The sequence below is a fragment of the Balaenoptera physalus genome, assembly GCF_965194825.1.
Source record: "Balaenoptera physalus genome assembly, chromosome: 10".
In the NCBI taxonomy this organism is placed as follows: domain Eukaryota; kingdom Metazoa; phylum Chordata; class Mammalia; order Artiodactyla; family Balaenopteridae; genus Balaenoptera; species Balaenoptera physalus.
In genome coordinates this window covers 30,930,470-30,954,842 of record NC_138889.1, presented here as the reverse complement: position 1 = coordinate 30,954,842, position 24,373 = coordinate 30,930,470, and the positions used below count along the sequence as shown (strand labels likewise).

The following is a 24,373-nucleotide window of genomic DNA, read 5'->3' as shown; positions in this document are numbered from 1 at the left end:
AGCATTTTGTGTGTAGGTAACAGAAGTGGTACATCTCCTTACTTAGTAGCTCAGATGACCATGTTGCCAAAATTCTTCTACCAAGATTCACCCTTCCAGAAATTTTAACATTCTCCTCTTCCATTGCTGACACTCTCCACTCTCTTTGCTGTTCTTTATCTAATAATATTTGTCTTTCCATACAAACATACTCAGTTACACAATCTTGAATCAAAAGCCCAATTTATTTTAGACAATAACCGAATGTTTGCTAAATAATAAAATTTTCCTGAAGCTTGGAAATATGCAGAAATCTGGAAAGAAAATAATCAACAAGAAAGTAAATTAACTTATAGATAGGAAGAAAGATACATAGGTGTAATTTGCTAAAATCATAACTTACTGAAGAAAAAAATGTACTCAAGCTATGACGTTGGCTGAATAATATATTAGAAAACTTCTTCTGCACAATTCTAGGCCTGGGGTTTGATGAGTGTATAAAGGAGGAGCTGACCAATTTACAGCTCTTGTCTCCAGATGAGCACCATCTCCTTTCACCCTATTGCTGAGGGCAAGTCATGACCAGTTCCCTTTACTCAATGAAGTGCAGATATTATATGCAATAAAACTAGAAAACCCAGTTTGCTTCTTCCACTTCATTTCCATCCATCCACCATTTTAACTGAAAGTCTATTCTCTATTAGAAGACCCAAAACAACCCCGTTCATTTGTTTTCATTTTCATTGAAAGACAAAAGATTAAACATGTGTTCTGTACTGGTAAAAGTGTTTCTTGAAGTTGAAACAGCTGAACTTCCTGTGATTTTCTGAAGAAGAGAAAAAAGAACAGAAGGTTAAGATAGTAATCCCTGGAAGCCTTCAATCCAACCCTTACTGTGATTCTTCTTTGATTTTCTTCCATATGCTTTTGCCATTTCCCTTGGCTTCTATCTGTGACCTTTGTAGTCTATTCATCAAAAAGTACTCAGAGTGATCTTTGCAAAATCTAAGTTAGATTATATCATTTCTCTCTTCAAAAGCTCTTGAAGGGCTTCCTATCTCACTTAGGATAAAATATTTTAAAACATTTACCATGTGATCACCAAGGCCCATGTGATCAAGCTTCTCACCATTTTTCTGAATTTTACTCTGCCATTTTTCCCACTCTTATTCTCTAGCCAGCTGCCTTCTTGCAGTACTTTAAACATCTTAAGCACACATCTGCCTCAGGGCATCCGTACTTCCTATTTCTGGTGTTGGGATGCATTTCCCACTAGAAGCATAAGGTTCATTCCCTTACTCTATCCATTCTTTGTTCTGATTTCAAATCATTTCATTACTTCAAAGCAGCCTTTCCTGAGTAATCTATTTATAACAGTACAGTATCCATCTTTTTGTGTCTCTTTAGCCCTTTTTATTTTTTCTTCTTAGCTCTTACCACTCTCTAACATATATTTACTTGCTTGTGTATTTAAAGTCTATCATCTCCACTCACTAGAGTATGAGCTTTCTGAGAGCAAGGACTCTATTTATTTTGTTCACTGGTACATTCCAAGCATCTACAACAGAACTTGGAACATAGTAAGTGCTTGATAAATATTAGTCAAATAAATAATTCAATCCCCAAATGTGGTTCTATTGGACTAATTAGGCAGTAGAAGCTATTCTGCTGAAGTATCTATGCATTTATGTAGCCAGGGTGTCAGAAACCAGGGGTAGAAGATGGTGGGTAAATATTTCAAGAATTGAGATAAAATTTACTATAAAATATAATCTTAATTATGTTTCTGAGAGGGAGATTAATAATATGCTTATAATATAGTGTGATATAAAGCTGTTATGAATGAGTAAATAATTGTTGGGTCTAAACTCAATAAACCCATTCTAAAATAATTTGACCAAAAAATTTTTGTTTAAGTGTTAATATGGGTGATTGAAGGGGTTTCTGAGCAGTAATTAAGAATCTGAGAACTGACTCTGAATGTTCTGTGATCTACACTGTGAGAACAGTCAGAGAAGCAGAGTCTTCATTGACACAAACTTTTCCAGGGTGCATTTTATACTGTATGGTAATGGTAGTTCAGTATCAGTAATATGACACCTGCACTCAGAGGACCACAGTCCTGCTTTCTCTACAGTCACCTCTTTTTCTGTTTGTTTGTTTATTTTTTTAATCTGAGGCAATATTTGGTAACTAATAATGTGTGTGTGTGTGTGTGTGTGTCAGAGAGAGAGAGACAGAGAGAGAGAAAGAAAGAGAGAGAGAGAGACATGAATATAAGTAATAATGGAAGAATGGGTACATGTCTATGCTAATAATTGTTAGCTGTGTCCTTCACTGTTTATTACTTTCTATCTTGATTTGGCTTACCTTCTTGGCTGATTGATTTATTGATTGATGATTGTAGAGATGTAGGGGTGGATCCAGATGCATATAAACAAAGTAAAAATTAGCAACTAATCAACAAACTACATCAACAAGGAATACTAATTTACTAATTTGACCACTAAAGCAACAGGCTGCCATTGGTCATTGGACCTCACTACTAATATCACTGTCCCACTTATTTTGCCTGCCAACAAAAATTCTTGATACTTACTATTTTCAATTGCCAGGAAAGAGGTAGAAATATCTTGTCATGGAGAGTCGTTCAATGGTGGGCATCTGGGCTTTAACATTTGGTTTTTCAAATGATTTTTGTACCTAAAAATAAAAAGAGGTTCTGGCTGATACATACCTCTTATGCATTCTCAAAAATTGCTTTGCACAATGAGCCAAAATATTCTTGGAATGAAGGGTGCTCCTAGGATTGATGGAACCAAGCCCTTGGACATTCTAATTCCCTGTCACTGCTACCTTACCTCTTAGAAATGACACCTAATGTCAGAATATGCTCTTTATCTCAAAATACACACCTCATGCCTAATTCAAGTCTTTTCAAACTGCATTTTTTTTCTAGTTTCTACTTCTGATCTACAGATCTGATGATTAATTAACCCTTGGTGTTCGTTCATGAGAAGTGGACCTCAGAGATCCTCTATCTTCAAACTCTAACAAGGTTAACACCTCAATTCAATAAGGTTAAAATCCCAGGATTTTGTCCTTAAAGCCTGAATGATGAGCAATATTCACATTCACCATCAAGCTGAGCTCTGAAGTCTTTTTCCGTAGACTGATCAATGAGATCTTACTTACCTAGATCCACTATTTCTAATCTCTTCTGAGGAATTCCCTTGACAGTATAATGTCTAAATCCTATTCATCCAATAGGACTTAACTTCCTAAGTTCCTATTCACAGAGACTGTGACTCAGGTTACAATGCAATCTTCTCCAATTCACTAAAGGTATATCCTTCTTTTCCCATGGGAGTGCTACTGTTCTCTATGGTTTTAGTTTAAAAATAACCACACTTTCCCATGTTCTTAATACCAATACTTTTCTCCCTAAAAAAGGAGCAGCATTTATTCACTCATTCATACATTTATTTATTCAATGAATATTAATTCCTCCCTTCCAGCATGTTGAGTGTTGAACAAATCCCTGCCTTCATGAGCTTGCATTCAAGTGAGTAAATACAGATAATAAACAAACAAAATATATACTGGGTGGGTGGTAGTAAGAGCTATTGGAGGAAAATAAATTAGGAAGGAAGGGGCAAATAAGGAATGTCCTGAGTTGGGGAAGAAGTATCAAGTCTTCCCTTCTGGGCCACTCTATTCAAAGAATTTTTCTCCTACATTCTCTTTCATGTGTCCTAGGACTTTCTCTTCTGGATCCTATCACAACATGTATCACACATTTTTTATTGTTGCTGTTGGACTACTTATTCAGTATCCATCTCTCTCACAAGAATGTTAGTTCTAGGTAGCCTTATGTCACATATGTCTCATTTACCCCTGTGTCATGAAGATATAACCCATTACCAAGTAGACCACCCAATATATATTTATTTAATAAATGAAGCAGTGAAAATTAATCCAAAATACTTTCCATTCTTTGAATTTTAAGAACTTATAACCCATAACACACAAGCTCACATGTTATAATATTTTGTTCTATTTTGATCTTCTGTTGTGGTGCATTAACATAGTCTTTTTGTAAATCAGATTTTAAACACATGGATTACAGAAACCAGTACCACTCTACTTTTGTTTGCCTGACAAAAATCTGTCATTGTCACTTGAAAGGCAAATAATACTAAAGTCTTCCTGAACAAATACATGATTAGAAAAGGAGAGAGGAGCTTACCTTCCTAAATACTTCCTCTAGATGACAGCGCCAGGAATATTTTTGGAAGCATGTGATGAGTTGAGTAATGAAGAGAGAACCTTTTGTGATGTCTCTCCAGGACACATTATCTATGACAATAAGGAGTGGTAAGTCTTGGGCTGTGGCCTTCACCATTTTATTTTATTTTATTTTTACATTTTTTTGTCTTTTAAAACATAGCTTGGGAATTATCTTGACATGTTTAGGGGAAGAACTTACAACATTTCATTAACTCATTTTCCATAAAGAAGATGAACTAAAGAAGCAGCTCATCAAAACTGCAGGTCATTGCATAGTGATTACCTTGTATTTTGGGGATTGACTTTCTACTATGGGACTTATGCTTATTCATTTGGCTTTTAAAGGAGGCTTGAGAGATAATTGTAATTATTCCATTTTACAGAGGAAAAATAGAAGCTCAGAAGGATTAAAGAATGTCCCCATGTTCACACAGGTGATTGTTTACAGATTATATACCATGATGTCTTTCACAATATAGTGAGCAAAATAAATGAAAAGATCTAATGAAACTTTTGGAGGGAAGGGAAATGTTTTTGGTATAGATAGTGGTAATAATTTCACAGGTATATACTTATCTCCAAACTCATTAAACTGTATACATTAAATATGTGTGGCTTTTTGTATGTTAATTATACCTCCATAAAGTGGTAAAAGTACTTAAAAATATGTAAATTAGAAACCTCAGATATAAGGCTTCTCAAGATGATTACCTAGAGTTCAAGGACTAGATACTGTTCCCCTAATAGTAGGCCTAATAAGTCCCATTGTATCATTTTCTTCTTTCTTTAAAAGGGCATCCACCTTCTTGCTGGGATACCACTCTAAATAGTACCAGATGGGAAATATGGAGAAAATGGCTTGGAGTTGATAATTTTTGAGAAATGTCTGTCAGTCCCTAGATCCATAAAAACTCTACTCAAAATGTTAAATAGATTTAATAGAAAACTGAATCAATCATTTGTTTTTAATTAGTGTGATGGTAAAGAGATTTTCTTGTATTAGGTTGTTTTAATGGTTACTGTACCTTTGTCTGTAAAGTGCAACATATAATAAAACTCAATCTTTAAAAGTGAAGAATAAGTAAAATATATTGACAGCATTCAAAATTTGCATCAAATCATTGCTGCCCAGAGCTTATCTTGATTTTTTAGAATCATTCAGAGGTAGCCTCAGACCCACAAATCCATGTCTGCAACTGAAAGACACATACGTGGGGTTGAGGAGCAGAAAGCAATGAAGTCCTTCTCCACATGGGTCTTGTAAATGGCATCCTCTTCCAGGTTCTCAGGCGACTGTGAAGAGCTGTCTGCCAAGGCTGCTGGAGAGTCACTGACCCACAATTCCCCACGATTTGCTGTAGAGACATCAATTTCCTACACACTGTGTGTCTCCCTCAGTATGACTATTACAATTGCCCACCTCATTCTTTTACAATGTTTATTCTAACCAGTTTCACACACACATGTGCACACACACATACACACATACAGGTGCATCTCCACCTCACATATAACAGTTTGCCTTTTTCTTGTGTTGTTGAGCAACATGCCAATTAATAGTGACAGCATGGTAGAACTGGAAGAACCCACTTGCTGAGAATAACAAAGAAGTTAAAGCCTTATCTGCATAATTTCAGAGCATAGTTATCATTTTATAGCTAAATTATTTTGGCTTTTCATCTTCAAACACTGTTCCAAAAAGCTAAAAGGGAACTGGGAGTCAGGAAAAAAAAAGCAAAGAAAAATGTCACTGCAATCCCAGTTTCCCTCATCTCCTTATTCATTTCCCTTTCAATAATATATGAGGGGGAAAAAAAAGATAATGCTATTACATAATAGCCTGACTTTCAAATGAAATTATTCTCAAGCCAGAGAATGTCAAAATGTCTGTAAAACATTTACAAGTAAAGTTGTCATTAAAATGATTTCATTCCAAGGTTGGAATATTTTTGTTTAACTTTGATTTGAGAATTCTGGTGATCTCCTTCACCACTTACCTTGAATCAAATTGAACAGAAATTTCTCAGCTAACAAAACAAAGTCTCATGATACCAGCCCCCTAAATGGAATTTCCTAATAATTCAATTTAGTTTATTTGCACTGGATGGGGTTTAAGATTGTTTCCCCTAGAAATAAAACATACTACAATCCTCTGCAAACACCTTTATGACTTTTGGATTTTTCATCTCAGAACTCACCACCTCTACAGGCCTGGACAATGATGACCTTAGGTTTGTCCTTTAGACTGAGGCAATTGCGATTGTTGAATATCCGGAAGATGGTGTCATAAGGTAGCACATCTGGTTTTTCATCAGTATGCATAGTCCCACAGATCCCATCCAGGATGCCATGAGACATGAACACCAAGAATGTGCTGTCTGAAGATTTGTGCTCTTCACGGGCAGCAAATCTGCACAGCACTGATTCCATATCCTGAAAAAGACTGCAAAGTCTTACTTTAACAGGACAAGCATTAAAATTAAACTGACATCCTATTTATCATGATCAGTATAAGAAATATCTGTAACGTTCCAGTCATGGTGGCTTTACATAGTGGTTGCTTGATGATAGTTTTATTTTTATTTCTATAATGGATCAATGGGTTCAACTTTTTGTTCCTCCTGACATTATATAACCTGTCCTTTTAATACATTTTACATTTGCTTATTGTCGCTATATACTTTCATTTTCATCTCTGTATCTTCTCTCGTTACTTAATAAAAACCTTGAATAATAAATGTATCATACCACTTCCTTTCTAAGGCACTCCCCACCATACTTAGAATAAAATAAAACTTCTGACATAAGTATACTTCTCCCTTCTGACAGCCTTCCTCCTCCTCTAGGCTCTAGTCACACTGGTCTTTCTGTACTTTTCAAGTGCCATTTTCATATTAGGTTCAGACTTTTCACTTGTAGTCATGCCTCCTTGGAATATATTTCATTCACATCTTTCCAGAGCTACCTTGTCTCTGATAGTCATGTGTCAGATCCCATATTACCTCCTCAAAATGTCTTTCTGGGCCACCCCATCAAACATTATTACTCCCCACTCACCAATTTGTTCTTATGTTTCCTTTTTCCTTTTCATTTCCTTTTCACTTCTTTTCAATCTTAGAGACACACAGATACATCAAATCTCTGAAATGTTCTGTTTTGCTTATAGTTTGATCAACCCCCACCAAGTGAACCTAGATCAAGTGAGTTTGGAACCTTCTGTCTCATTTACAGACCCATCCCCAATGCCAAAATAGCCCCTGGGACAGTCAGGATTCAGTATTTATATGGTGATCACACTCCTGCTAACATTCATTACTCCAGAATTTTCTGGGAAATATTGGGGCTGAATCTCAATCATCCCACTTCAGAATTAAGAATTGTGTGGGTACATATGCCAACCACTTTTTGTACAGTTTTATGGAACTGAGGATATTTGAAGCTCTAAAGAAACATAGATTTCACCTGTCTTAATATTTTTATTTTATAACACACATTCACACACTTAGATACACACACACACACACAACACACACAAATGAGACCTATGGTTGTTAAAGTTATTTGCTTAATATTATAATGTTCATTTGTTAGTAGGAAAATATGTGTTGAATATGTATGTGTTTGGGGTGGGTGAGGGGCCCTTACCCTGGCTGTGAGTTTCTCTTCCACATCCACACTGTAGCCAAGGCCCTCAAGCAGCCCCTTCATTCCCATGATGTCATGGGCAGCCCCATTCCTGAGAGGGAGATGATCAAACTCTGTATTGCATATGATGAGAGCCAGACGAGTGCGGGACTTTATCTCCTTTATTGGATAGATCTGAAGGAAATTGATATGCAGTGAGTTTGATTTACCTAAATCTCTCCTAAACCCTCATACACCAATCACTGTTGCTTTTAAGGGCTTGCATAGCTGTCCTCTCTCTTATCCTGTACCAGAATACACTATCTTCCTCTCTTTTAGTAATGGATTGAATTGACAATAGAAAGAAGTACAAATTGGAAGGGAATTATTTTTCAAAAGCCCAGACAATGATCCAGATCATATTTGTGATGGTTACTCGAGAATCTTCAGGAGACTAGAACAATTCCTACCTTCTCCTTCTCCTCTTTCTCCTCCACCTAGTCAAATCTTTCTTAACAATCAAGGCTCCGATCAAATTTCATAAAAACCAGGAGATATTTGCCATTGACTCCAGCTAAAAATAAATACACCAAAGATCCTTTGCCTTGGGTAACATTATTTTGGTACTATTTTAACTTATAATGTTTTGCAGGTGTTAATAATTTTTAACTGGAATGCAAACAATTACTACTCAGCCATGTTATCTTATAAATATTTTGATTCTATGACTACAGCTAAAATTCTAATAAATCCCAAATATATAGGACAACAAATAAATGAAAAAAGTGAGAGACTTGTATTTTGTCATAGGGTTGAAAGAGAATTAGAATCTGTGTGAAGCCATGTGATTTCCTCCTTCCCAAAGCATCTATGAAAAAGGAATCCACTGTCCCCACCCTGCCACTCTGTAACTAATGCTTTAAGAAATTGTGTAATTAGTGAAAGCAATTGTTTTTCTCTCTTTCTCTCTTTCATGTACAGAGCACAGTACCTCTTCAGCCCTTTCTTTACACAGTTTAAGAAATTCTTCATGAGGGCAAAGCTGGAGGGTATCTGTAGTTTCTGCTGACTCATCTGGTCCAGTCACGATTTCCTCAGGAGCTGCAGGATACATCGCATAATATAAATTGTGATATCTGACTCTGTGACCCAGTTATCACCTAAGAAAACTGACAGAAAAGGGATATCCTGGGAAAAAGATTTTTAACATGTTGGGTTATAGTTGAATCTAACCTGTGTGTGAGGAGACAGATGTATTATGACTAGGAAAGAAGGGAGAAATCCTTGGTAGGAAAAGCAGATCCACTCAAAAATACAATAATAGATTCTGATATTATGAAGGAGACACCTTAATGATTTAAGGTCAAAGTTAGCCTTCCCTTACTCACCAAAACAGTTTGATTTTTCCAGTGGTTTTACTCTAGGGTATTGCTCATCTGTGTGGACTTTCTATTGTCTCTGAGCAAGAGTACATTTAGTAAATATTTATCAGAGTGCTATCTACTAGAAATAGAATTGAGTCACACTCACATTGAGTCACTTTTTTTTTTTTTTTGAGAGTATGCAGCACTTATTACAAAGCCAGGAAATACAAATGTCCCAGGGCAGGAGGAGGATACAGCCACAGCACCTCAGACACAGGACAAGGTGCAAACACAGACAAATCTGTTGGGGGACACCTGACCCCAAACACATAGGTTGTGATAGAGTCTTGCCTCCTCCCTTCATCCCGATCTGATCTATGCACATTGGAGAAAAAACTGGTGGGCAGGAGTCTGTTGGGGTCTGTCCCTCAGGGGGTGGACAACTTGACTTCTTGGGGATGGAGCTGAGGTCAGATCTCACAGATTCTGCCTTCTTGTGCTTTTAGATGCCTGTTGCTCTTTCCTGACTTGACCTCAGCTGCGGGTGGGGAGGGCACTGCAATTTAAAATTTTCTAATGTCCACATTGAATAAAAATAGACAGAATCAATTAATTTAACAATATATTTTGTTTAACATAATATATCCAAAATAGTATCATTTTAACCTGTTACTAGCCACAATTTATGCACTTAAAAGCCACGTGTGCTCAGTAGCTATCATATTGGGTAATGTTACATCCCAAGTCCACTCCTAATTCACACAACAAACACAGACACATACACACTCAAATACTTAATAGAATCCTACATCCTGTACCATCCAGGTATTATTTTTTCAGCAACATCAGCGTGAATTCTTAACCTTTCCAGAGGAGCTAGGCTTCAATGATTCACCAAGTTGTGAAGTCAGCTATTTAAAGGAGAAATGCTATACATTAATCATAGTATTGAATCCAGTGTCGAAGGGACAATTTTTTTGTCAGAGATTCTACATTACTCTGAATGTCCTTGCCTCCAAAGTGCTGAATAACCAGCCCTAAATTTTCAACCCATGTTTTAAAACGTGAGGAAATAACTTCTCCTTGTTGGAAAAGTTTGTTTCTGACTCATCCTGACCTAATCCCTTGAGAAATGTAATATTTTCTGAAACTGTTTGGCCTCATTTGACTAAGATTGTGCAAAAGACTGGGAAAGTCCAGAGCCCTCCCTTGGAGAGGGAAGGAAGAGATTCCTCATAAACAAAAATCAGAAGAGGTTTGTCAAGACCTAACATAACAAGGTTTTTGTCTATGAAAGTAATAAACTTTTATGTTCATTTACATGAACGAACCAAGACAGTCTCTTATTCTATTTTATTTTAATTAGAAAGGCAATATTATCTTCTGTAAATTTTTCAGTTTTTAAACTTTATAATTTTTTCCATTTCACTTATTTGTTTCCATTAGTTTTTAAATAATATTTTTTTTATAAATGTCTTTCTAAAAAGTGTGCAAAAAATGTAAGCTCTGGAGATGCAGCACATGGTATGTCTTTAAGGCTACCAAACTGTCTTATTTATTTCTGTAGATAAAGTACTGACACATACTCTCCTTTCCTACTCCAGAAGATTCTGCCAATGTGAAGAAGTCCAGGATCCTGGGATAGTCCCTTGTCAGAGGGTGTGTTTTGTCATTGAAAGTCTCCTGTTTCCAGGTCATTTAAAGGTTTGGTGTACTCTTGAATTTAATAAATGTCATCTCCTAATGACAATTATATGTCTATATATAGATACGGTATTTACAGATAAAACTGAAAATTAGACTATCTTATGTGTAATAGTAAAATTAGCATGAAAATGAATCATTTCATTACAATGTAATAAATATAGTGTAGCCTGTTGTTCAAAAGGAGTACCCATGGGCCTGACAGTGCAGAAAAAAGAAATATGAAAATTAGCAGTTTAGATAAAAACTTTAATATCTGAGTTTTATCTGTTACCTAATAAAATGCTCAAGAAACCCCTTAAACTGAAACAAAACTAAAGATACTAATATTAGATAAGACAAGTCCTTCTCCCTTGGCAAGTAGGAATTTGAGTAATTATCTCTCTGACTAAATAACAGTGCTTGGCACATAGTATGCACATATACTGCTAAATAATTGAAACAAATAGCTTAGGTTCTTCCTATCCCCCACTCCATTTCCTCAGTACCTCATTAAGAACCCTCTGAATTATAATCCATGCCCAAAAGGCCTGGCTAGGGCTTTTACATATTCTAATAGTCCTACTCACCAAACTTCCTGGTCTCCTGGGCCAGTATACTCGAGGTGTCCCGAGATTCCTCTGGAGGTTCCATGTACAGTAGAACTCAGGGGGCTACTGGATACTTCATGAAACTATCTATACCTGCCTCCTGCCTGCCACAGACTCTGCTGATGGGATAGGTTATTTCAGTTTAAGGTTCATTCTGGTTCCTGGGGTTGCTAAAATCATTTTGAAGTTCCCCTTATTTCAATTTTGATTCCCATTTGTTGAATTATCTCTGATCTTTTTAAAATTTATTCTATTCTACTCTATTCTATTCTATTCTATTCTATTCTATTCTATTCTATTCTATTTTCTATTCTATTCTATTCTATTCTATTCTATTCCTTTATGGCTTATTTTAGGATACTGAATATAGTTTCCTGTGCTATACAGTAGGACCTTGTTGTTTATCCATTATATATGTAATAGTTTGCATCTGCTTACCTCAAACTCCCAATCTATCCCTCGCCCACACCCCTCCCCCTTGGCAACCACAAGTCTGTTCTCTGATTTTGTTTTTAAATCCAAATTGTTTTTATCCCATCCCAGGTTTAAGAGAAAGTAATAAACCTGCACAAGGACCAATTTAAATGTTAATGATAACGTAGACTAAGCCACAATCTTGGACATCTATTAGACTAGTGTGTACTTCCTGCTGGTGGGAGTGTCCCTTCTCCATAGAGAAGGGATTATTGAAAAAGCTTATTTGCTATAGTGAAGTCTCTACAGTTATGTTGCATTTTGTTTATTATTGCTTATTATTATTGATAAACTCTAGTATTCAGGCTGAAATTTTAGGTTAAACTCTATACCAAATTGAGTCCATCACTGGTGAACTTGGATCTGAGGATATTTAGACTCTAGTAATATTCATAATTCAATTAAAGTGAAGTTTTGAAAGATGTTAATATATTGGACAGTTTATATTGAATAAGTATTCTCCTGATCATATTTTGTAACTCACAGAAATGAGTAAGCACAGTAAACATTTAAATATTATAAGCTAAAGAATAATTCTGATAACTAATATTTATTACATGCATGTTCTTCATTTGCCTATTCATTCTATATTCATTACATGCCTGCTATGTCTCTGGCATGCTAAGAGCTATTATTCATTGGTGAAGAAAACAGTTGTGATCTGGATTAAGAAACTCAGTGGATTATAGTCTTGTCTAATGAGATAGACAGGGGATAGAAGTGTAATAGATTTGATGCGGAGAATAAAGAGTTTCATTTTATATATCTTAGCTTTGTGAAGCCAGTGGAACATTCGAGTGGAAATGTTGAATATGCAGCTAGAGCTAAATATATCTGGAGTTCAGAGGAGAGTTCCAGATGGGAGCTAAAATATTAGGAATTATCAGTCTGTGCCTGCCATTATGTTCCTAGCTTTACAAAGCCTGTGATGAAGTGACTGAAATTGTCCCCACTTCACAGATGCTCATACTGATGCTTAGGGAGGTTAAGAAACTTGAATGAAGTCACATAGTGTCCAAAGTGAGAGAAATGTGAGTTCAGCTCCAGGTATCCCTTGCTACAAAGTCTCTGCAATTAGCTATCTCTATGATCAACCTAAACACAAGGACTCAACTTCTAAACTAATTGGAAATTAGATGCCCTCCCACAAATGACAAGGTGACCTCTAAAAGGACAATGATAGGTTTAGTGAAAATTATACTTTAGTAATAGGAGGATGGGGGACTTAGAGGACAGTGGAGCTGCCTTGGAGGCAAGTAGATCTGAAAAATTTAAGATATCCCTTGAAAACAATTCCAGTCTTACCTTTTATACTGGTGGAATTTTTTTCTATGTTTAGGAAGGTTTGAACAAAGATTTGACCTGCCTCATGGCGTTTCTGTCGCATAGAGTCCACCAAGACCCGCGCCTTGTCTTCAAGCTTGGCATCATAAATTTTTTTCTTCTCCTCTTCCTCCAATTTCAGGACATTTTTTCCCACCAAGTCATCCAAAACGCCAGTAATGAGCTCTTTGCCCACAGATTCCAAAATCTTAAGTGGGTTTTTGTTGCGTGTGTCTTCTGTCAGAAATACAAAGCTTCCTTTGACTTGATCTTGTCTCAATAAAAAATTCAGAATTGAAAATAATCTGATGACTGATCTTTCAATATGGTGGTCAATATGACACCAGGTTAATATATTACTGTCTGGGATAATTAGAATTTTTGTGGGTGAATAAGGAAGTCAAATTAATAAGTATTTTATTGTAATACCACAGGTATTATTTGAATGGATAGTGCATGGGAAGGCAGGGTATCTCATCAATACTTAATTAAATCTACAATGACAGTTATAAAGTCCATCTAGATATAAAGATAGTCTTAACACAAAATGACATATTCTAAAAAAATGCACCAAGACATTGAACAAAAACTTTGCCCCAGAAGCACCAGCCTCATTGTTCATGTTATCTTGAAGTATTCTTTCAATAAATGTTCATTGGGCAACTATTATGAGAAAGAAACATGGACATTACAAGGCATGAATAAAAAGTTACCCAATATCAGTTCATTTAATAATAGCTAACATCTATTATGCATTTAGGATTAAAAAAGAAATACATATAAAGCAATACACAATATTATTATTATTTACAAGTCTCTGTACTAAATACTTTATAAATATTAATATGATGGACCCTCACAATAATCCAATGAGATGGTTAATATTTTCCCTATTTTACAGATCATTTAAATAAAATGCCCAGATCACACAAATTAGGATTCGAATTCTGTTCTTATACCATATTCTATAAAGTTAAACATAGCACAGCTTCAGTAATAATGGTTGATTTTCATTGAGGCCCATTGGTCTCAAGTGCTTTATGTGAATCTTATCAGTTAAAGTTAATAAAAATTCCATGTAACATATATATTAATATTTCTATTATATAGTAAAGGAAACAGACACAGAGAAGTTAGTTAAATATTTGATCCAAATTGTGTGAATAGTACACCATGTTTAGTAAGAGGGTAGGAAGGGATTCAAACTCAGGGGTTCAGAATCTAGTCCCCACTCTTAAATCATCAAACTACTTTACATGATACTTGGTGAAGAATTACTTAAGAGAATAGAAAGTGATTCAGGGACTCAGAAAAGACTGTGTAAATTTCTGCAGATGAGGTCACAAAATGCTTCTTCTTAGAAAAGGTGGCAGAAACACTGGTCTTACACTAGAGTATACACATGTCAGAACAGAGAGACTGAAGAATTATGAACAACATGCAGGTTAATCTATGAAATATTTACTCTGACTGAATTCTGGGTTTCTATTTTATTTATTTCTGCTTTCAACAAGGTTGAGTGTTGACTGAATAAGTGGTACTGGGAGAAATATGGTAAACAATAAAACCGAAGAGTTTTTACTTTACATCCTCTTATTATCTACACATTCTCATGGCTTCAGTTATTAGCTTTAAATAATAAATAAATTATCCCTGAATTTATAGATTCAGCCCAAAGGTGGATCCCAAAATTGAGGCTCATATGTTCATCCCTTCTCTGTATCCCACAAACTCATTAAACTCAACTTTTAAAAGCTGAACTGCTCATTTTTCATCACCTGCTTCATTCCCTATATGTACTAGTTAATGGTATCTTACAGTCAAGTGCACCAAATCAGTAAAACCTGGTGATACTGAACCTCTTCTGCTTTCTTTATATCTTATTTTCCATCTCACTTCAAACTGTATTGATTTTATGTGCTAAATATTTGCAGAATCTGACTACTTCTCCCTTTCTAACTGTTTGATACTCTAGTTCAGGCCAACATCCTTTCTTGTTTAATTACTTTAAGAGTCTGATAAATCTACTCTTGTCCCCTTCTAATCTGTTCTTCACAATGAAGCAAAGTCAGTGTTCTAAAAATCTAGACGTAACCATGAAATGTCTCAGCTTAATCTAATCTAGGTCTTCTCATTCAGCCTCATCCTCTGCTACTATACCCACCTTGCTCATTACAGTTTAAACACTTTGCCTTTCTTTCAGATTCTACAAAGCCTTGACTTAGGGATCATTATATGTACAGTTTCTCACACCCAACTTTCCTTTCTATTTCTCAACTGCTTCCTGTTTATCTTCAGGTCTCAGATGACATGCCATTTTCTTTAGGAAATTCTCCCTGATGCTTAAGGCTAGACTGAGTGTCAGAGCAATATGCTCCCAGAGAAACTTGTTTCTCCCTAAGCTAGCATTTTTTTCCTTATAGTTGTTAATTAGTTAACAATGACAACCAAACTCATTAGTTTATGTTTATTGAGTCACTTTACTTGTTTTGTCTACTGCTTTTCAGTTTATCATATCTATTATCTAATGATTCCCTGATTCCAATTCAATAACAAGTAAGGTCATCCTGCCTAGCTAAAGAGGAAGCCATGAGTGTGAATTTAACGTACTACTCCCCAGTCAAATGCTGTATGAGCGTCATGAAGAAGATAAGAAAACAGTCATTCCTTACATTTTAGGAGCTTAAATTAAATGTGTGAGATGAGACAGAAACCCTGGAAAGAATTACACTACAGGGAAAATGAAAGAAATAAAGAAACACAATAGCAAGAAAGTATGAGTGGGGGGAATGCAAGTAAATGTTTGTTAATGAAGCTGAAATCATGCTTTAGAGAGATTAATGGTAAAGTGAATAAATATATTTTGAAAGGTAGGAAAACCTGTCTGACAAGTTCAGACATTTTTTAAAAGGCGATACAGAGCCATTGTATGTTCCTGAGTAAGAAAATTGCATTTGTAAATACCTAGAAGGTAAGAACTGAAAGATAAGGATCTGATCATCTTTCCTAACAATGCTAATCTGCAGACAAACTTAGTCCAGCTACATAAGAATCATTTGTAGATCTTTAAAAGATTATAAATATTTATGGTCTATCCATGGTTGAGTAATTTGGGGTTATGAAGGGGGAAATAATCTAAGTTTGTTAATGTCTACAGATTATTTAGATTTGTTGTAAGGTTTAGAAACCACTGATCTAGTTGAACCTCTTCCTTTTCAAATGAAGAAAATGAAGCCAAAGAAGTGATATATACACTAATATGTATAAAATGTATAACTAATAAGAACCTGCTATATAAAAAAAAAAATTAAATAAAATTCTAAATTCAAAAAGAAGTGATATGATACACCTGAATACTAGCTGCATAAATAGTCAATGATTCCATCCCTTATGCTTTCCAGTTTCTGTGTGTAAGACATGTGACCTGAAAACAGTATGCAGGATGGATAGGAGGGTTAAATCCTGGAGAGAGGGAGACCAGTTAAAAACTGTGATAGCAATCCAAGAAATACTGCGCTAGAGTAGTTAGAAAGGGGGGAAAGTGTAGTTACTTTATAAAGACAAAGAGCATAATTCAATATAGGATATAGCAAGGCGGGGGGGGGTGGGAATTCAAAGACTCACTTATCTAATTATGGGGACAATTTTATGGAATCAAGAGGAAGCTGAGAAGATTTCAGAGTGCATTTAGGAATTTTCAGAGTTTTCTCACACATAAATAACTTACTATATTTGTCTTTATCCACCCTTCACTTTGATTACCAGGAGCTGCAAAAAAGGAAATAACTTCTTCCTGGCTCTGAGATAATCTGGACACCATACTCGCCTTCAGTGTCTCCAAGGCAGTGCCCCCCCAGTTCAAGTTACACAGAGCTAATAAGGAGAATTTAGCGTGCACAGGATTGGCTCACTTCCCTTTTGTATATTTCTTCCTGTCACAAAGCAATTAATAAGTGTTTTCTAAGACCCAGGTTCCTGACCCTCAGCTAGGAAAGGACCCTTACTCACCAGCCATATGTAACAACCGTAGTCCCTTCCTGATACCTCGAGAAGAGCACAGGCTTGAAAATGAAAGTTACTGGACACTTCCTCCTCAGGGGGCGGGGATTCCTAATCATAGATTGGGAAACTGCTGCTCAGAACTTCTGCGTTCACTGTCAGGAAGTTCCCTGTAGTCAGCAAATGGATTTCCCAATCCTTTGGGAAGAATTATTTCTTCTTTTTGGAAGAAAAAAATTGAATTGACAAAACATTTTCCAACCTATGTTGGAACCTCTGACTGTTTTTTCCCTCCTTTTCTTTTTCTTTCCTCATTACTCCACACCTCGTTCTCTCTGTCCTTATGCTTCTGATCTCTCAGTATTTCTCCTTTGCTCAGCTACAAGTGCAAATCATGAAGAAATTAAAACTAACAAGTTCCCTTTCATTTCCGCATAAGGATTACCCAAATAACTTTAGTTTCCTGTTTTAACTGTGCTGATCATGGCGGTATTATCCCTTCTCCATCTCCCTATCATCTTACACTTTTATTGGAAATAAGTTCTGAACCCTTGTCTCCATTCCTTTCATGATTTTCTTTAACTGCCTAAGCTTCCCTTAACATTTAATTTTTACTGAGGGTGACTATTCACCTCCCCTTTTTGTTATATTCTGAACAAAGACTGACCATAGAAGCAGTCTCAGGCTGTAGTAGAATGATTGTGTGATAGTACAAAAGATAAATATCCAGAAGAACTGTTAGTGAAAGGAAAAAAAAAAAAAAAAAGACTCTGAAATGCTCAACTTGAAGGTCTTGAAAAGGTCAGAAATTCTAGGTCCATCCATGTTGCTGCAAATCATACTAAGTGAAGTAAGTCAGACAAGAAAGAAATATCATATGGTATCACTTATATGTGGAATTGAAAAAAATGGTACAAATGAACTTATTTACAAAACAGAAATAGTCACAGAAGTAGTAAACAAACTTATGGTTACCAAAGGTGAAGGGGGGTGGGAGGGATAAATTAGGAGATTGAGATTAACATATACACACTACTGTATATAAAATAGACAATAAGGACCTACTGTATAGCACAGGGTACTCTAGTCAATATTCTGTAATAACCTATATGGGAAAAGAATCTAAAAAAGAGTGGATATATGTATATGTACACCTGATTCACTTTGCTGTACACCTGACACTAACACAACGTCGTAAATCAACTATGCTCCTATATATATATATACTCCAATAAAAAAGAAAAATAGGTGTATTTTTTTTTTTTTTTTTTTTTTTTTTTTTTTTTTTTTTTTAAAATAGGTGTATTTTTGACAAGTCCAAAAAAAAAAAAAAAAAAAGGACAGAAATTCACCTTCACTTTTAACGGGTTAGAATTAGAAAAGGCTCATATTTGCAAGTAAAAGAGTAGTTTTTCCAGTTCTTCCTAAGTCTAACCTTGCTAAGTGAAAATTTCACCCCAAACTCATTGTCTGTGCACAACACAGGGACATTGTTTTGCATACAAGTCACCCTAGCATTTATTCATAGGGTGTCATGTATTGTCTGCTGATTGTTTTATGTTTGTTGACTGTCCCATCTTATCAATGAGACTGTAAACTACTATGTACCTAGAGTTGAATCAAATTACTTTGTATATTGAAGAATCCTTGCATTCCTGGGATAAACCCCACTTGATCATGGTGTATGATCTGTGTAATGTGCTGTTGGATTCTGTTTGCTAGTATTTTGTTGAGGATTTTTGCATCTATGTTCATCAGTAATATTGGTCTGTAATTTTCTTTTTAGTGTGATATATTTGTCTGGTTTTGGTATCAGGGTGATGGTGGCCTTGTAGAATGAGTTTGGGAGTGTTCCTTCCTCTGCAATTTTTTGGAAGAGTTTGAGAAGGATGGGTGTTAGCTCTTCTCCAAATGTTTGATAGAATTCGCCTGTGAATCCAGCTCATCCTGGACTTCTGTTTCTTGCAAGGTTTTTAACTGCAGTTTCAATTTCATTACTTGTAATCAGTCTCTTTATATTTTCTGTTTCTTCCTGGTTCAGTCTCGGAAGGTTGTACCTTTCTAAGAATTTGTCCATTTCTTCCAGGTTGTCCATTTTATTGGCTTATTGTTGCTTGTAGTGGTCCCTTATGATCCTTTGTATTTCTGCAGTGTCAGTTGTAATTTCTCCTCTTTAATTTCTAATTTTATTGATTTGAGCCATCTCCTTTTCTTTTCTTTTTTCTTGATGAGTCTGGCTAAAGGTTTATCAATTTTGTTTATCTTTTCAAAGAACCAGCTTTTAGTTTCATTGATATTTTCTATTGTGTTCTTTGTTTCTATTTCATTTATTTCTGCTCTGATCTTTATGATTTCTTTCCATCTACTAACTTTGGGTTTTGTTTGTTCTTCTTCTTCTAGTTGCTTCAGGTGTAAAGTTAGGTTGTTTATTTGTGATTTTTCTTGTTCCCTGAGGTAAGATTGTATTGCTATAAACTTCCCTGTTAGAAATGCTTTTGCCACATCCAGTAGGTTTTGGGTGAGTGTGCTTTCATTTTCATTTGTCTCTAGGTATTTTTTGATTTGATATCCTCTTTGATTTCTTCAGTGATCCTTTGGTTGCTTAGTAACATATTGTTTACCCTCCTTGTGTTTTGTTTCTTAAAGTTTTTTTCTTGTACTGGATTCCTAAGTTCCTTGTGTTTTGGTCATAAAAGATGCTTGATACTCTTTTAATTTTCTTAAATATACTGAGGCTCATTTTGCAGCCCAGCATGTGATCAGTCCTGGAGAATGTTCCATGTGTATTTCAGAAGAATGTGTATTCTGTTGCTTTTGGATGGAATGTCCTATAAATATCAATTAATCCTATCTGCTCTACTGTGTCATTAAAAGTTTTTGTTTCCTTATTTATTTTCTGTCTGCATGATCAATCCATTGGTGTAAGTCAGGTGTTAGAGACCCCCACTAGTATTGTGTTACTGTAGATTTCCCCTTTTATGGCTCTTAGCATTTGCCTTATGTATTGAAGTGCTCCTATGTTGGGTGCATAAATATTTATAATTCTTATGTCTTCTTCTTGGATTGATCCTTTGATCATTATGTAGTGTCTTTCCTTGTCTCTTATAACAGTCTTTATTTTAAAGTCTAGTTTATCTGATATGAGTATTGCTACTCCAGCTTTCTTTTGATTTCCATTTTCATGGAATATCTTTTTCCATCCCCTCACTTTCAGTCTGTATGTGTCTCTGGGTCCAAAGTGGGATTCTTGTACACAGCATATATATGGGTATTATTTTGGTATCCATTCATCCAGTCTGTGCCTTTTGGTTGGAGCATTTAAGGTATTATCGATATGTATGTTCCCATTACCATTTGTTTTTTGCTGTGGGGTTTTTGTTTTTGTAGGTCTTTTTCTTCTTCTTCTCTTGTATTTCCAGCCTAGAGAAGTTTCTTTAGCATTTGTTTTAAAGCTGGTTTGGTGGTGCTGAATTTTCTTAGCTTTTGCTTGTCTGCAAAGCTTTTGATTTCTCTGTCAAATCTGAGTGACAGCCTTGCTGGGTAGAGTAATCTTGGTTGTAGGATTTTCTCTTTCATCACTTTAAGTATATCTTGCTACTTCCTTCTGGACTGCAGAGTTTCTGCTGAAAAATCAGCTGATAACCTTATGGGGATTCCTTTATATGTTATTTTTTGTTTTTTCCTTGCTGCTTTTAATATTTTTTTCTTTGAATTTTATTTTTGTTATTTTGATTAATGTGTGCATGTTTCTCCTTGGGTTTATCCTGCATGGGACTCTGCACTTGCTGAACTTGAGTGGCTATTTCCTTTCCCATATTAGGGAAGTTTTCTACTATAATCTCTTTAAATATTTTCTCAGACTGTTTCTTTTTCTCTTCTTCTGGGACCACTATAATTCAAATGTCGGTGCATTTAGTGTTGTCGTAGATGTCTCTGAGACTGTCCTTATTTCTTTTCATTCTTTTTGTTCTTTATTCTGTGCCTTGGCAGTTATTTCCATTGTATGTTCCACCTCACTTATTCATTCTTCTGTCTCAAATCAATCAATGTGATACACCGTATTGACAAATTAAAGAAGAAAAACCATACAGTCATCTTAATAGATGCAGAAAAAGCTTTTGACAGAATTCAACACCCATAATAAAAACTCTTCAGAAAGTGGGCATAGAGGAAACCTACCTTAACATAATAAAGACCATAGACAACAAACCCATAGCAAACATCATTCTCAATGGTGAAACACTGAAAGCATTTCCTCTAAGATCAGGAAAAAGACAAGGATGTCCTCTCTCACCACTCTTATTCAAGATAATTTTGGAAGTCCTAGCCATGGCAATCAAAGAAAAAGAAATAAAAGGAATCCAAATTGGAAAAGAAGAAGTAAAACTGTCATTGTTTGCAGATGACATGACATTATTCATAGAAAATCCTAAAGATGCCACAAGAATACTACTAGAGCTAATCAATGAATTTGGAAAAGTTTCAGGATACAAAATTAATGCACAGAAATATCTTGCATTCTTGTACACTAACAATGAAAAATCAGAAAGAGAAGTTAAGGAAACAATCTCATTTACCATTGCAACGAAAACAATAAAATACCCAGGAATAAAGCTGACTAAGTAAGTAAAAGACCAGTATGCAGAAAACTATAAGACATTGATGAAAGAAATCAAAGATAACACAAACAGATGGAGAGATACACCATGTTCTTGGATTGGAAGAATCAATATTGTGAAAATGATTATACTACCTAAAACAACCTACAGATTCAATGCAATCCTTATCAAACCACCAATGGCATTTTTCACAAAGCTAGAATAAAAAATTTCACAATTTCTATGGAAACACAAAGACCCTGAATAGCCAAAGCAATGTTGAGAAAGAAAAAGAGAGCTGGAGGAATGAGGTTCCCTGTCTTCAGACTGTACTACAAAGCTACAGTAATCAAGAGAGTATGGCACTGGCAGAGAAACAGAAATACAGATCAGTGTAACAGGATAGAAAGCCCAGAGACAAACCCACACACCTATGGCCACCTAATCCACAACAAAGTAGGCAAGAATATACAATAGAAAAAAGACAGTCTCTTCAATAACTGGTGCCTGGAAAACTGGACAGCTACGCATAAAAGAATGAACTTAGAACACTCCCTAACACCATACACAAAAATAAACTCAAAATGGATTATAGACCTAAATGTAAGATGGGAAACTATAAAACTCTTAGAGGAAAACATAGGAAGAACACTCTTTGACATAAATCACAGCAAGATCATTTTTGACTCACCTCCTAGAGTAATGAAAATAAAAACACACAAAAAAACAACAAATGGGACCCAATAAAACTTAAAGCTTTTGCACAGCAAAGAAAACCATAAACGAGACAAAAAGACAACCCTCAGAATAGGAGAAAATATTTGCAAGCAAAGCAACTGACAAGGGATTAATCTTCAAAATATACAAACAGCTCATGCAGCTCAATATCAAAAAAAGCACATGAAAAGATGTTCAACATCACAAATTATTAGAGAAATGCAGATCAAAACTACAATGAGATATCACCTCACACTGGTCAGAATGATCATCATCAAAAAATCTACAAACAATAAATGATGGAGAAGGTGTGGAGAAAAGGGAACCCTCTTACACTGTTGATGGAGATGTAAATTGATGCAGCCGCTTTGGAGAATAGTATGGAGGTTCCTTAAAAAACCAAAAAATATAACTACCATATGACTCAGTAGTCCCACTACTGAGCATATACCATGAGAAACCCATAATTTAAAAAGACACCTGCACCCCAATGTTCATTGCAGCACTATTTACAATAGCCAGGACATGGAAGCAACCTAAATGTCTATCGGCAGATGAATGGATAAAGAAGATGTGGTATATATATATACAATGGACTATTACTCAGCCAGAAAAAGGAACGAAATTGAGTTATTTGTAGTCAGGTGGATGTACCTAGAGACTGTCATACAGAGTGAAGTAAGTCAGAAAGAGAAAAATAAATATCATATTAACGCATATATGTGGAATCTAGAAAAGTGGTACAGATGAACCTATTTGCAGGTCAAGAATAAAAGAATAAGGATGCAGACATAGAGAACGGACATGTGGACATGGTGAGGAGAGGGGGCATGGGATGAATTTGGAGATTGGGATTGATGTATGTGCACTGCCATGTGCAAAACAGATAGCTAGTGGAAACCTGTTATACAGTGCAGGGAACTCCTGCGCTGCGGTGACCTAGATGGGTGGGGGGGTGTGTGGGAGGGAGATCCAAGAGGGAGGGAATATATGTATACATGTAGCTGATTCACTTCTTTGTACAGCAGAATCTAACACAACATTGTAAAGTGACTATACCCAAATTAAAAAAAGGAAAAAATTACTTTGCATTCCTGAAATTCCTTAAGGAAGGGTTAGAATTATGTAAACTGTAGTCATGACTTTTTCATCCCAAATTCTGGGATTTTGGATAAGTTACTTACCACATTACCTTCTCTTAATCTCTCTTGTTGAGCTCTAAATTCTTTAAAGTCAGGTACCTACTGTAATTTTTTCTGTATTCCTAAAGCAGAAAGTCTAGCAAAATTGTTTCTAGAAGGAAAGAATGGGGTTAGTCAGTTCAGTTCTTATGAAGTCTAAAGACTCCAAATCCATTACTTGCTCCAAATTCCATCCCCTGCCTTCTAGGAGTGGTGAAGAAAAAAATGACAGCCTTTCATTTTTATTTCAGATTTATTGGAATGTTTAAAGAAATGTCTCTTTTCTGCTGACAGGATCCCAAAACATGTATAGAGTGGCAGAACTCCTGGCCTCCTACAGAAAAGGAAGAGGAAATAAAAGAAAAAATGAATTCTGCTAAAAGAAATTCAAGTTATAAAATCACTCTACCAAGGGGTCACACAGACTCATAAGAGGGAAGAGCCCATGTTATGTCTAAATATTGCCCTGCTGAGGTAGAGGGGAGGAACATCTAAAACTGAGCTTTCATCATCTCTGGCCACTTCTCAAT

General features: G+C 35.6%; 1 protein-coding gene across 1 annotated transcript in view; it reads right to left on the bottom strand.

Annotated features, from left to right (window-relative positions):
* Window positions 1–205: 205 nt before the first annotated feature.
* The window catches only part of LOC309636409 (uncharacterized protein), a 37,638-nt gene continuing 13,470 nt past the window's right edge, over window positions 206–24,373 (bottom strand). Inside the window, 10 exon segments of the mRNA XM_082409583.1 lie at window positions 206–805; window positions 2,579–2,682; window positions 4,229–4,338; window positions 5,481–5,624; window positions 6,468–6,702; window positions 7,915–8,088; window positions 8,885–8,994; window positions 13,331–13,585; window positions 17,357–17,404; window positions 17,407–17,458. Of these exon segments, the coding sequence (XP_082265709.1) occupies window positions 2,584–2,682; window positions 4,229–4,338; window positions 5,481–5,624; window positions 6,468–6,702; window positions 7,915–8,088; window positions 8,885–8,994; window positions 13,331–13,585; window positions 17,357–17,404; window positions 17,407–17,458 (1,227 nt within the window). The 3' untranslated portion in view covers window positions 206–805; window positions 2,579–2,583.